Consider the following 12,929-nt stretch of genomic DNA (forward strand, 5'->3'; position numbering starts at 1 on the left):
TGGGATGCTGCACCCAAGGTGGCAAAAATCAACAGTTCCCGTCATCTCAGGCAAGGCCCAGGCTGTGAATGAAGCGAGACCTACACAATCAAATTTCCCCAGGGCGTTTTATTGGACTTTAAATTAAAACCCAGCACACCAGAAATTCCCTTGGCTGGTGGCACCAAACCCTAACGTGTCATCGAGAAATCCATTCTTGGGCTCCAGTAAGTGAGAAACAGAGTCACTATGTTCTTCCACTTATTTCTGCAGCCCGTAAGAACAACAGTCATGTTGGCATCTCTTGGAACAGAGAGCTAAAACTCAAGATAAAAATACTAATAAAAAACCTAGTATAAAACCATTTCAGGCAATCACGCACAAATTTATTCAGCCAAGAAATATAATCACAGAAAATGTGTGCAGTAAAACATTCCAATTTTCAAAAATGGTATATTGAAATTGTAATGTACATATGGCATGAAGGTGGCACTACATATCATTAAAGTGCTTGAGAATATATTTGGATAGATTCTAAAAATGTTATGTGATTATATTTATTGTGTGAATAAATCTCTCTCTCTGTATGTGTGCAACATTAAGGTTTTTAGAATGTTTCTCAGACTTAAGCTATCTGTTCTTCTGTCTTCTCCTGCTGTCTCTTCTTACCTCCTCAGAAGCAATTCCAATTAATATACATTTCCACTGAGAGCTATAAATCCACCCTTCATCTTGTTAGTGATGCAAAAATCCCCTCTTTGCAGAAACTTCCATGGAGTTAGTTTAGCATCCTGACTTTTATATATATATATGTCAGAAGTCCATTCTTTGCGCTGTTCAAATAAAAATAAAAAGTCAAGGAATGGGGAACTTGCTTTATTTCTTTAAATATTAGTAACACGGCACGACACAAATCAGTGATATTCATGTAACAAAAAAGGGGGGGGATGGTTCTGCATCAAACTTCAGACATATTGTGTTTTAAATACCTAATGAGTTGCACAAGATTACATTTTCATAATACCAGCATTAAAGATTAATCCAAGTAAGTACCCCAAATCCTCTTGCAACCTAATCTTCCTGGACCTAAGATACATTATTAGGGGGGCTAATCAACGATTTCTCCAGGAAATTTGGGGTTTCCAACAGTGCCAAGGAAGAGAATTGCCACATAATTTATCAGGGAGAGAAGGGAGGGGAGAACACACAGGAGACCAAAGCAGCTGAGAACTTCAAATCGCAGATTAAGCAGCAAGGAGGCAACTTGCTTATACAGTAACCATGCTTGGGAAAAGTTAAAGGAATGGAAGGCTCCAACTTAGTAGTATTTATGAGGTTAACAGAAGCCATGTACCATGCAAATGAAACATTTATATGGAGGGGAATGAAGTTGCCTTGCTACATCCATCTCCTTAATTCGCCCCTTCAACCCCAATTTAGACCAAATGGGAACCAGCACACACTGTATACACCCAATGTACAAATACGTATTCTAGATCTGACCAAGGAACACAGGGCGTAAGTTCTTTCCGGCTAGTCAAGGCTCCACTCGCCTCTTGTATAGCCTCACATGCCACCCTAGGAAGAGGGGCGATTTCCGGCAGGTGAGGCGGGGTGCTGTGACCCTTGCTCTACTTGGCATGAACACATCATCAAGGCTGCTGATTTTTGGGCAATGGACATAGGGTAGTATTTCAAAGTATGCCTTTTATTATTTGGCGATAGAGAGTTCTGGAGGTCATAATGAACTTGCAAGGGTTGATTTCACGAAGAAGCTTGTGGGGTGGGGGGGACACTTGCTCTCTCTCAATCATGGCCCACTGCTTGTGATGCATAGCACATCGATAATGGCACATGCAAGCAAGAAAAATCAACTGCTTCTTCCCCTGTGGAAAACAAGATGCACGGCTGAATCTCCTGAGAACTGATCCTCATTCATTATGGGGGAGTCCAGCTAAGGAAAACTGAGGTCGTATGAAATGAGAAACATATTAAGGTCAGAATATCCCATGATGAAAACCATTTGTTTTTTTGGAAATATAGACACATCGTTTACAACCTTTCTAAGTTCTAGAAGAAGCACACTAGACTACGATAGCTTTAGCCCCAGGAAAGAAAAAAGGTTGAAAAGGTTCTACCACATTATTATTATTCTTTTTTCGAAAATAAAACACATTTCAAGCCGGGATCTGCTTATCTGATGCATCGGATGCACCCTGATCCTAAACACGCTGCTCAGAAGCCAAACCCACTGATTTCAATGGAAGTGACTTCCGTGGAGCGGGTTTCTGACAGGGGTGTCGTACAGAAACTCAAGCAAATCTGTGGTGCTCAAGCGTAATAGTGCAAGTTTAGTGTACTTTAGAGAGGAGCCATAGTCTCTCCCCCCCCCCTTGCTAAGTGAGATTAGCTGTAAGAAAATATAAGCACCAGGAAAGGAGTTTGGGTGGGGTCAAGTGGTGACAGCGAGAGGGTCTGTGCTGGGGGCATCGAAGTCCATTTTAATAGGGTGCCTTGGCTGACTTCTTCTTCTTCTGCTCCTCCCTCAGCTTCTGCTTCTTCCTCTTGCTGACTTCTTTGTATCCTGAGGAGACACGGCTGGTAAAACATTGTGCATATAGATTTCCCTTCATTAAAGCAGAAGCATTCTGATTTTAAGCCTTTTGAAAATGCAAGGCAGGTCTCCCCTGAGGAGCACAAGCAAATGGCTTCAGCAAGTGCAAGGTTCCTCCCAGGCCACTCACATTTCCTTAACAGTTGGCCTACCAAAGTTAGCTCCTCCACATGTTAAATTACTTCCTAAAGGTGACCACCGGCCATAGGCTCAGTGCAAAGGCCTCCTGGCCATATTGAAAGTTCCCATTAGCCTTCACTTCAGAGGCACTCTGTCCATCATCTGAAGAGTTCCCTGTTGTAAATATCTCTAAAGGCTATGGCTAGGTCTTGACGAGATTGTTTACCACGCACCTGTGAGTCAAAAAACAACAACAAAAAGAACTGCCTCGTTCAGCCCTAAATCAATGCAATATAGTTTAACTATATTGTTAACTGAAATGGCCCTTTTTGCTTCCATTGGGTCCTCCCTCTCAAAAACTGCAGGCTAGGTTGTGAATTTAGCTCCCTCCCGTCTCCTGTGATCTACTCGGTCCTATTTCAGAGCAACCCTGCCTGTCATCAGTTGAGGTTTTGAAAACTTTTGTCGAAATAAGTCTTACCTTGTTAATTTGGCTTTTAACAACCCTACCGATTTTTAAAGGCTGTTTTAAGGTCATCTCTGTGTCTTGTTTCTGAAGGCATTCCTTTGAAATTTGGGAAAGAGTTAACAAAACATTCAAAGGAATTTGGGGTGGCCTTGTTTATTTTCTTATCAAATGTGTACAGGTTTAAATGATGGGGTGGGCGGGTATTTTAAATTATCTGTACTGTTTGGAGAAGTGAGACAGTATACGACGCAAAGAGCACTCGCTCATTTCAATGGGGATTAAGCAGTTAAAGTGCTTACGTCAACGGGAGACTAGCCTGCACTGGAATACTTGGGCCGAGATATACTTACAGCACAGTTTAATGCATTGCCCTGTACCAGCAGACAAGCCAAACATTTGGTGCAGGGGGGAAGCAACTCTGAATGGAATAAGTGGGCTTCCATTTGAATTATGCAGAAACAGGTAGTTTTCCACTTGAATTCTACAGAAATCTGCAGTGCAACCAATTATTTAGAGCTGAAATCACCTACTATGACATGTGAAGGCTGCTCCGTGGACAGTGGTTGCTCTGTTTCTAAACTCTTTGACAAACTATTTTAATGGGGAAATTGCATGCAAAACCCAAGAGATAAAACACTGAGAAACCACCCTCTTGTCCTTACAAGGAAAACGCAGGTTTAATTGCATTGGTTAAAATTTGGTAGGGTAAACAAGAGACCAGATAGGGTTTCTTTTGGTGGGCAATATCCAGCCCAAAAGGGAGCCACCAACAGTTTTGAGCACTACCTACCAACGGGCACTCTCTTCTCTTGTATCCAAGGTTGAAATTATTCACTGGGTTCAAGTTCAGCTTTTTGCTACTCCAAAAATGGGGGAGCTGCTCAAACCAGTTTTTCAGAACTACTGCCATTTACCAGTTCAGTCAGTTACCTAACCAGGGGACAAACTATTGCAAGCTAGGTATCGCTCATCCTAGGGACAGTTGTCCCTGATGCAGAACATATGATCTCATTCAGAGACAGTATGAACCCAACAAAGGCAGTGGCAAGACTCCTAAATCACAGGTGAGGGCCCATCAGCAGGAGCCTTGTAGGTGGAGCACCAGGTTGCCAATAGGGGGTGAATATTGACAACGTAAGCTGGTACTTCCACCACTTCCAGATACAAGGCTACAACCAACCGTTGGATCTCACAGGAGAGACAAAATTGCACAGGTGTCTGTCTCAGCAAAGAAGTGAGGACCCAATGGGGTGAGAAGTACTAGAGTTCTAGCAACATGATTCATAGAATATATGAAACGATCTTCATCTGACCACTGGTCTTTGTCGTCCAGCACTGTATACTTCAACCGGCAGCTGCTCTTCAAGACACATCCAGACTACGCTTCAAAATACACCTTCCTGCTCCTGAGATCAGTTTTCATGGGAGATACCAGGTACTGAACCTGTGGCCTGCTGGATGCAAGGCATCTACGCACACTACCCAATGCATCCTATCTCCCACCCCATAACTGATGCTGGGAAAAGTTGACCAGTGTTGAAGTCTATTTTTGGCAACTTTTTTGTCTCTGCCATGCACAGTACAGGGAATAGTGATACTTACCTGATCGAACAAAGTTTGTAAAAAGATGCAATGATTTTAAACGAGGAAGCATTGTAATTTTTGAATCTGACATTTGATAGCCTCTGGTCCCTTTAAAAAAATATGGAATTTTACCTCAATCACTTGCGCTCCCTGATGTGTTCTTCTAATGCCCAAGGCTGTGCTACCTGGCAACCTGCACTATGTCTAGAATTTTAAAATGATGGGCCCTAGTCTGCGGGAGATGGGTGGGGATTTGACAGCCCCTGTTTTACTTGCAAAGCAAAAGGCACAGATGGCTCAGATATTACGTTGTCAGATTACAAACAACAGCAAGACAACGGCGTAGCTGCTGCAGCTGCGGGCCCCCTCTTTCGTGTTATTCCAAAGAGCCACTTCAAAAAAAACCTGCGTCCTGCAATTGACTAGCCGTCGAAGCATAGTTACTCCAGTTGTGGGGAAGGTCAGCTTCCTGTTACCAGGAGTTGCCTCGCCTGTTCAGCACCTGCTCGCATGCCAGCCCAGACCACAACGCATCCTTGATACGTGCAGTATCAGGAGAAAACATGGAGAGGTATCAGCGCTAGTCAGAGTGTAGATCCATTGAAACAAACAGAAATGACTAAGTGAATGGCTCTACTCTGAATTTAGTAGGAGACCATCCATGGCCATTAAGGCTGGCGTATCAATGGCCTCAGAAGCAACGGGAGGGAAAGGGGCAAAAGGTTTGAGGGCAAACCAAAATGACAGCCCTTTGGGAACCGATTGACAAGTGACTTTAGTGCTTAATTTTAAGCAAACAAGGATTTCCCTCTCGGTTGTTTGAAGTTTCCTACGTTTGTACCATGAAAGCTTCCCAGGGTGGTCACCGCTCTCGATTCTGGTCTCCATGGGTCATGGGAGCTGAAAGGAAGCCCTTGAATAGTAATCCCAGCCAAACCTTTCCATAAAGCAGGGATGATGAATAAGATGCTTGAGGCTAGAAGTGCCTGCAGGCAAGGAGCAACATGGGAGAGGATAGCTCACCCCATCTGGCTGTGCTGCCTGCCATAGCAAGGAAAGACCCAAAGACATTTCCCTCTCTATTCTGTCGGGGACTAGATGAACACAACCCATCCTGGAACTTCTACACTCAGGGCAGTTTCTCATATTACACAAGGCAACTTGAGCCTACCAATCCTGGCTCCCCAACACACCTCCCTTTGTGAGACAGGGGTTTGTTGTGAGTTGGATCCAAACAGTCCCTCCCTCCTTCCACCTGAGGGAGAAAACCTTTGGATACAACCCCCCCCCCCACTTTAGGTGTGCACCTAAAAACCATGCTATGTGAAATCTTCCTCACATCATCATTTCTCCTCAGTTCGTGTTCATTTTGCTTGTGGTGGCACTCAAAGTGTGGAAAGTGGGGAGTGACCGCCTGGCAATGGTGAACTGAGGTTTCCTGAAAATAGTTTCCCAAAACTGGTTCTGAAATTAAGCCATAGCGGGGGGGGGGGGGGACCTGAAGATTCAGCTGTGCAGTTACTAAGCTACAATACAGCAGCTTCTCATTTTAGTAAGCACATGAAACAGACTGGATCAGCAACTTAGTGCACTTGCGTCTCCCATGACGGCAGGCGGTAAAAAACAAATAGGGTATGAACAATGGATTATTCACATTAAGGAGCTTGTTAATACTGGATACCAAGGGAAATGTGAATATTGCAGTATTAATCTGCAAATTAGACGTTTTGGATCTGGCACCGATTGAAATGAGCAAAACGATGAGCGGGCTGCTGCTTATGTCAGCCCTTGCTAAACATATACTTGGCTAAAGGAAATGAGGAGGAGGGGGGCAAGCCATTTTGCCAAGGAGATTCCACCAGGTCTCAAAAGTTTGAAAATCTAGTTACCTGACAGTGCAAAGAACAAAATCTATCCGGGCTACTAGAAACCTGCATTCGGAACAAGGAAAGCAAGCAACGTGTCAGCTACGAAACACAGTTCTGCTGTTTGCTGTGAGCTGTATGCACGATTTGGCACAGGCAATGAATTTTATTTGGGTATCTTCTGAAAACGGGCAGGGCAACGTAGTCCTGAAGCTAGTCTGAATGCAGAGGAATAGAGCATGTGAAATGTTAGCCTTAAATCAGTACGCAGCAACGCGATCTTATTGGGTTCTTTGACTTGGGCTTCTGGCTAAGTGGCGTGACTTTTTTTATGGGCTCCTGCGTTAGCACTGGCTCCTGCCTTTTTACCGGTTCCTGTGTCACCTTTTTGTGCACACCTGATGAATAAATGGGCGTCTCCCAGTTGGTCATAACCAAGTCATCATCCTCATCGCTATTACAGTGAAAGGTATGCTTGGGGTAGGCGGCAGGCTTCAGGGCCGATTTTGGAGAACGGGCATTAGCCGGCTGGAAAGGCAAGGCGTTTTGTCCTCTGCGTCTGCATTCCTCTGCAAAAGCTTCGTCGTCAGCTACACCTGAGAGGGGGGAAAAAGCAGACCATTCAAGAAAGAAATGAGCAGGGTCACCCAGGATGGCTCTGTCTCCCATGGAAACAAGAGAAAAGCCAGTCCCATAACTTTAGCTGTTGTCCCAAGCAAGTCACTTAATCATTTTTTTTCCCACTTCAGTTTCTCCATCTGCAACCTATGAGTATTTCTAGAGTTTGGATTTGATATCCCGCTTTATCACTACCCGAAGGAGTCTCAAAGCGGCTAACATTCTCCTTTCCCTTCCTCCCCAACAACAAACACTCTGTGAGGTGAGTGGGGCTGAGAGACTTCAGAAAAGTGTGACTGGCCCAAGGTCACCCAGCAGCTGCATGTGGAGGAGCGGGGACGCAAACCTGGTTCCCCAGATTACGAGTCTACCGCTCTTAACCACTACACCACACTGGCTCTCACATCATATTGGCACATATCTCCCATCATATTGGCACAGACCACAAACTGTGCCAGGGTATCTGCACAGCTACATTTTAGAATAGTGAGGCAAGTAGAAGAATATCGTACTTGCAAGTCGAAACTCCTAACAAAGGTTGTTGCAAGTACATACTACATTCCATTTTGAAGGAAATGACACAGGTGAGTGCTCTGTTCTCTAAATTCTCCTTGAGCATGTGCAGGATGTAGAGGAAATAAGATAAAACAAGTGTACTCAGCAGACTCTGCTTCCCAGAAGATCCCATGCTCTGAACACATCTAATGCCACTGGAATCCTAAAACTGTAGGGTTGGAAGGGACCACCAAGAGTAACCAGAAGAAAAAGTCCTGCTAAAATCTGCAACACAGTAAGATGTAAACTCAGGTGCATTAAAAACATAAGCAGGCCTGGATCCTAGTGACCATCTTTGGAGTGTTCAGAAATGGCACCAACAGATCATGTGAATTGATTGTGACACTATCTTCTCAAGGCCTGTTAAAGGGGGACTTTTGCAATAAGTAAAAAGCTTACTTGGGAGGCAAAAGGAAAGCTGAGGATTGCAAGAATGCAAAGATGAATAAGATCATGCACAGGGAGAAAGAGATTTGTGCAAAGTGATCCTGACCACTGCCTGGGAAGTAATGAGACAAAAACGTTAAGGCAGAACTTGTGTTCTCCACATCTTTCTTTTTTAAAAAAGAAGTCCCACACACATATCTAATCTTTTCAGCCATAAAGTCTAAAGTAAAGAAAATAGAGGACATGCTTCTCAGGACTCTCCAAAGGTTTGATGGGAGTCTGCAACCCTCTAGAAGAGACTACCAGCATCATGCAATCCTGAGACTTGCACTCTGGGGTTCATTCACCTTATTCAAGAACCAAAGAGTCCAAGCAACTTGTCAAGTAAAAAGGTAACTGTTCACACCGGCATGGCAGAATTGACATTGTACTATAGGTCAATATTGCAAGAAGTTCAAGGTTCATACTACAAGAAAGTACTAAAGCTCAGTGCAGCCTAGCCTTATGTTCCAACCAGCATAAACCAGTCTTTCTTAACCTAGTGTCGTCCACTATTTTAGACTGCAGATTCTATTATCTCTGACCTTCAGCCTTGCTAGCATAAACTCTCCAGAAAGCAACTGAACCCACCAGAGGTGCCTTCATAACAAAGCTTGAGTTATCCACAAGGAAATGATGACCATCTGGAGCTGTCATCATCAATCCATTCATTCACATTTGAGCAAGAGTATAAAAAAGCTATGTTCAATGAATATAGGGCATCACCCAATGTGGCTGTTGAGCGTATCTGCTTACATCCCATCTCACACAGTCCCCTACTCACTTTTGCAGGCCTTTCCCTTTTTCACAGAGACACAGACAAGCATAGTGAGTGACTCCTTTGTTCTGTGACTTGAGCTTATCCAACTTCCCAGCTCAGTTCCACCGCTAGAAAAAGCCTTCATTTTTAGGCCTTTGGGTTTGTAAATCTACTGTTTTAGAGTTCTGTGCTTTTAAATCTGGCTGTTTCAAACCTGCTTTACTTACCAAGGATCTTCCCAAGGTTTTAAGAGATACTGGCAGCCCCTCTGTTGCCACTACAAAGTGTCGTAGGTTAAAAACAAAGCAACCTCAGATACTAGGAATAAAATCCTCATGGGGCAAGCTATAAACCAACCACAGGAGACGCCCCAAAGGGCTGCCCCAGTTTTAAGGAACGGATTAGTTCTTGAGGCAAGACATAAAAGTAGAAATGAAAAAGGCAGGCAGAGCGCGCCAGGAGGAAAACTTTTACCACAAAGACATTAAACAATACGAGAGAGGTGCTGGAATTTCTAACACATTGCTTAGTTCATCTCGTTAATCAGATTTAATGAGTGCTCATAAAAGCATGGTGTCATCCAAGGTGGTGCCACATTTTGTGCGTGCTTTCCCTACTGGCTCATGCATCATTTGGTAAGGATGGCAAGATGGCTGTATGTAGTTGGTTACAAGCGAGTCCTGTGACAAAGAGCACTAGGAACTGGCGTGAAGAAGTGAGAGACAGGTCAAAGGGAAAGGAAATCCTTAAGAACTATTGCATGTGCAAAGCTAGGATGCTTTTGGATCACAGCACTGAATAGTAGTATGACAATAGTTCTCAAATGGCACTAACAGGACTAACATGGAAAACTGGCAGAACCCCGTGCCAACTTGAAACTAGAGTTTAATTCCAAGTTCAGACATGACATAACCCTGCCCAAGCTCATCTTCTCTTGTCCTCAGTCTTATTTCTGAGTAATGGAAGTAATCTACAAAACAAAGGGGACTTCTTATAATGACAAAGGCTTTGAGGAGCTTATCAGGACAATATTAAACAACGAAGCATGGACACACTATTAAACTGATTTTAAGAAGGATGTTTACTTCCTCTTCTACTGCCCATAACTTTTATTTTTAAGGGGGTGCCCTTTCTCAGCTGTTAGAGAACATAATGTCTCCTTCACCAGTCCCCACTAAATAGGACCAAGTCTCATCCTTGCACGGGAGAACTTCTCAGTTGATTTTTCACAGAATACAAGATACATCTGACCTGCTGGCCCTCTGCTGTGATTTAGGTGACACAGTAATTGCTCGGTTCATTTAAGGACAGCAAATCCACAGTCAGCACTACCTTATCCTAAAGTAGCCTGTGGGTTGCTCAGATTTGTTTCTATATAGCCCTGGAAGTCAGTATGCGTCTGGGCAGCCTATTGCTACATTAGAACAGAACAGAATGTCACTGTGCACTTACATGATTGTGTAATTTGTACAAAGTTTAATGGGGATATTTCTGGGAGGGGGTAGGTATGATTGTTTGGGGAAGAAGCAGCACATGTACAAAGGCTGCTCAGAGAAATGAATGTTGCTTCCACGTGATTCAGTAGCAACGCTGGCCCAAGATATTTTGCTACTTGTGGCAGAAGGGAAACAGCACCCCTTCCTTCCAAGTCAAAGTGCATGGTATCCGATTTTGGCACCTGAATCAGAAAATGCCCAAAACGCTTCTCCCATTTCCTAGGAGAAAAAGAAAGGCAATAAATAGTGATACAATAAAAAAACAACAACTTCATAACTTGCTGCTCTTTCGTGACACCCAAAGTCTGCTGCCTGAGGCAGATGCCCCATCTGCCTAATGGTAGGGCTAGCCCTGAATAGCAAAAGGAATTTCTTCTACACAGAAGCTCAGTCCCAATAAGACTGAGGCCCTGTTCGTGGGTGGTTCCCTAGACTGGATGGATGAGAGGTTGCCTGCTCTTGATGGGGCGACACTCCCACTGAAGGAGTGGCTAGACAACTTTGGAGTCCTTTTGGATCCTTTGCTGTCACTTGAGGCTCAGGTGGCCTCAGTGGCGCAGAGTGCCTTCCATTAGCTTCGGCTAGTGGCCCGGACAGGGACAGGGACAGCCTAACTACTGCTGTCTAGGCTCTGGTAACCTCTAGGTTAGATTACTGCAATGTGTCTGCCTCTTAAGATGGTTCAGAAACTTAAGCTGGTGCAGAATTCAGCATCCAGGTTGCTCAGTGTAACAAGACCAGGGGTAGGCAACCTTCTCAATCCGGCCCGCGGACGGTCCGGGAATCAGCATGTTTTTACATGAGTAGAATGTGTGCTTTTATTTAAAATGCATCTCTAGGTTATTTGTGGGGCCTCCCTGGTGTTTTTACATGAGTAGAATGCGTGCTTTTATTTAAAATGCATCTCTGGGTTATTTGTGGGGCATAGGAATTCGTTCATTTTTTCCTTCAAAATATAGTCCGGCCCCCCACATGGTCTGAGGGACGGTGGAGCAGCCCACGGCTGAAAAAGGTTGCTGACCCCTGGACAAGACAGTTTGAGCATCTTACACCGATCCTGGCTGCCAATTCTGGGCCCAAGTCAAAGGGTTGGTTTTTACCTATAAAGCTAAACGGCTCAGGACTGCTTTCCTTCAACAAGGCATTTTGCTGATTAACAATCTATGGCTTTTTAAATGTGTTCATGGGAAGCGGGGTGGATATTGGTTTTGGTTTTGTTTTCTTATGTATTTTGTATTTTTCTGTTGCGAACAGCCCTGAGATCTTTGGAAGAAGGGTGGTATACAAATTTAATAAGTCATCATCATATCTATGCAGTCAGCTAGAGCTGTTTAATGATAAGGCGCTCTCTCTTACGAGCCTCAAGCCTAACCAGTTCCTAAATTATAACACTCTTTTCATTCCATGTTTGAAGACTGGTTTTCCACCGGTACCATTAAAGGCGGCTCAGATGGCAACAGGTCAAGGAAAAGTTTCAAACACCAACCACCATGCACAGGAAGTCATGAGGTCTGGATGATGATGAGTAGGAATGTACATGTGATTTGATTGATCCGGTTTCTCTTCCACTCCATAGAGATTGCAGTTCAGCGACAGAAATGTAGGAAGTTGGCTTGTGATAGGTCAGGCTGCTGTCTACTCTGACTCACATCAGCTCTTGGGAGTGTCAAGCAAATAGTTCTACCATCACCACCTATGCCAAGGCTTTTAACCTGGAAGTTCTGTATGCAGAGCTCTGATCTAGCACTGAGCCAGAGAACTACCTGTACATTCCTACATACATTCAGCCAGGTCCCACCCATTTAATTCCCTACCCATGGGCCACCACAACTTGTCCAGTAACTTGGAGAAATGCAAGGTAGATTATTTTTTAGGGGGGAGGTGACAACAGAGACTTTCTTCCTGCACCCACCAGTCCCCAAAACATCTTCTGCGACATTTACTGAAAATTAGCATTTAGAAGTTAGAACCAGCACTGCTATGTTCCTTATAATTAAAGCATGCTAACGCCAAAGCATCACAGTGATGAATAGTTATTCCTTACAGTAATTATACTGGGGGGAAAGTTTCATATTTGTTTCCCCCCAGCTTACTGAAATAGGGTTTTCTTCTCCCCATGCAATTAACAGTATTGGCTTTATTCCTCTCTAACCCAATTAAAATTCTCTTATGAAAAGAGTTCTTAGGCAGAACGGCTAGGATTCAAAGCTATCACACAAGCAACTGATAATTTGAATGTTAAAACTAGCTGCTTCTTTCATCTGATTGTTATAGCCAAATTTAATTGTAAAATGACTTAAAAGGTAATTCCAATCATGCTGATGTGTTAATTGTTAACTGCAACGCTGGAGATCTTTTCCAAAAAGAGACTTGTGTGGCTCAGTTGTTTGGATCTGACTTCTTCATTCAGTCATGCAAGTCCCTTTTGGATAGGAGTTTGCAC

At 43.8% G+C, this 12,929-nt stretch overlaps 1 protein-coding gene across 1 annotated transcript in view; it reads right to left on the reverse strand.

Annotated features, from left to right (window-relative positions):
- Positions 1-839: 839 nt before the first annotated feature.
- Positions 840-12,929, reverse strand: part of DNAJB6 (DnaJ heat shock protein family (Hsp40) member B6) — a 62,571-nt gene continuing 50,481 nt past the window's right edge. The window contains exons 9-10 of the mRNA XM_083580000.1: positions 7,030-7,227; positions 840-2,563 (exon numbers count right to left, since the gene is read on the reverse strand). Coding sequence (XP_083436126.1) covers positions 2,481-2,563; positions 7,030-7,227 — 281 coding nt within the window. The 3' untranslated portion in view covers positions 840-2,480. The remainder of the gene's footprint in view (positions 2,564-7,029; positions 7,228-12,929) is intronic.

The sequence above is a fragment of the Podarcis filfolensis genome, assembly GCF_964270895.1.
Source record: "Podarcis filfolensis genome assembly, chromosome: 12".
Classification (NCBI taxonomy): Eukaryota; Metazoa; Chordata; class Lepidosauria; order Squamata; family Lacertidae; genus Podarcis; species Podarcis filfolensis.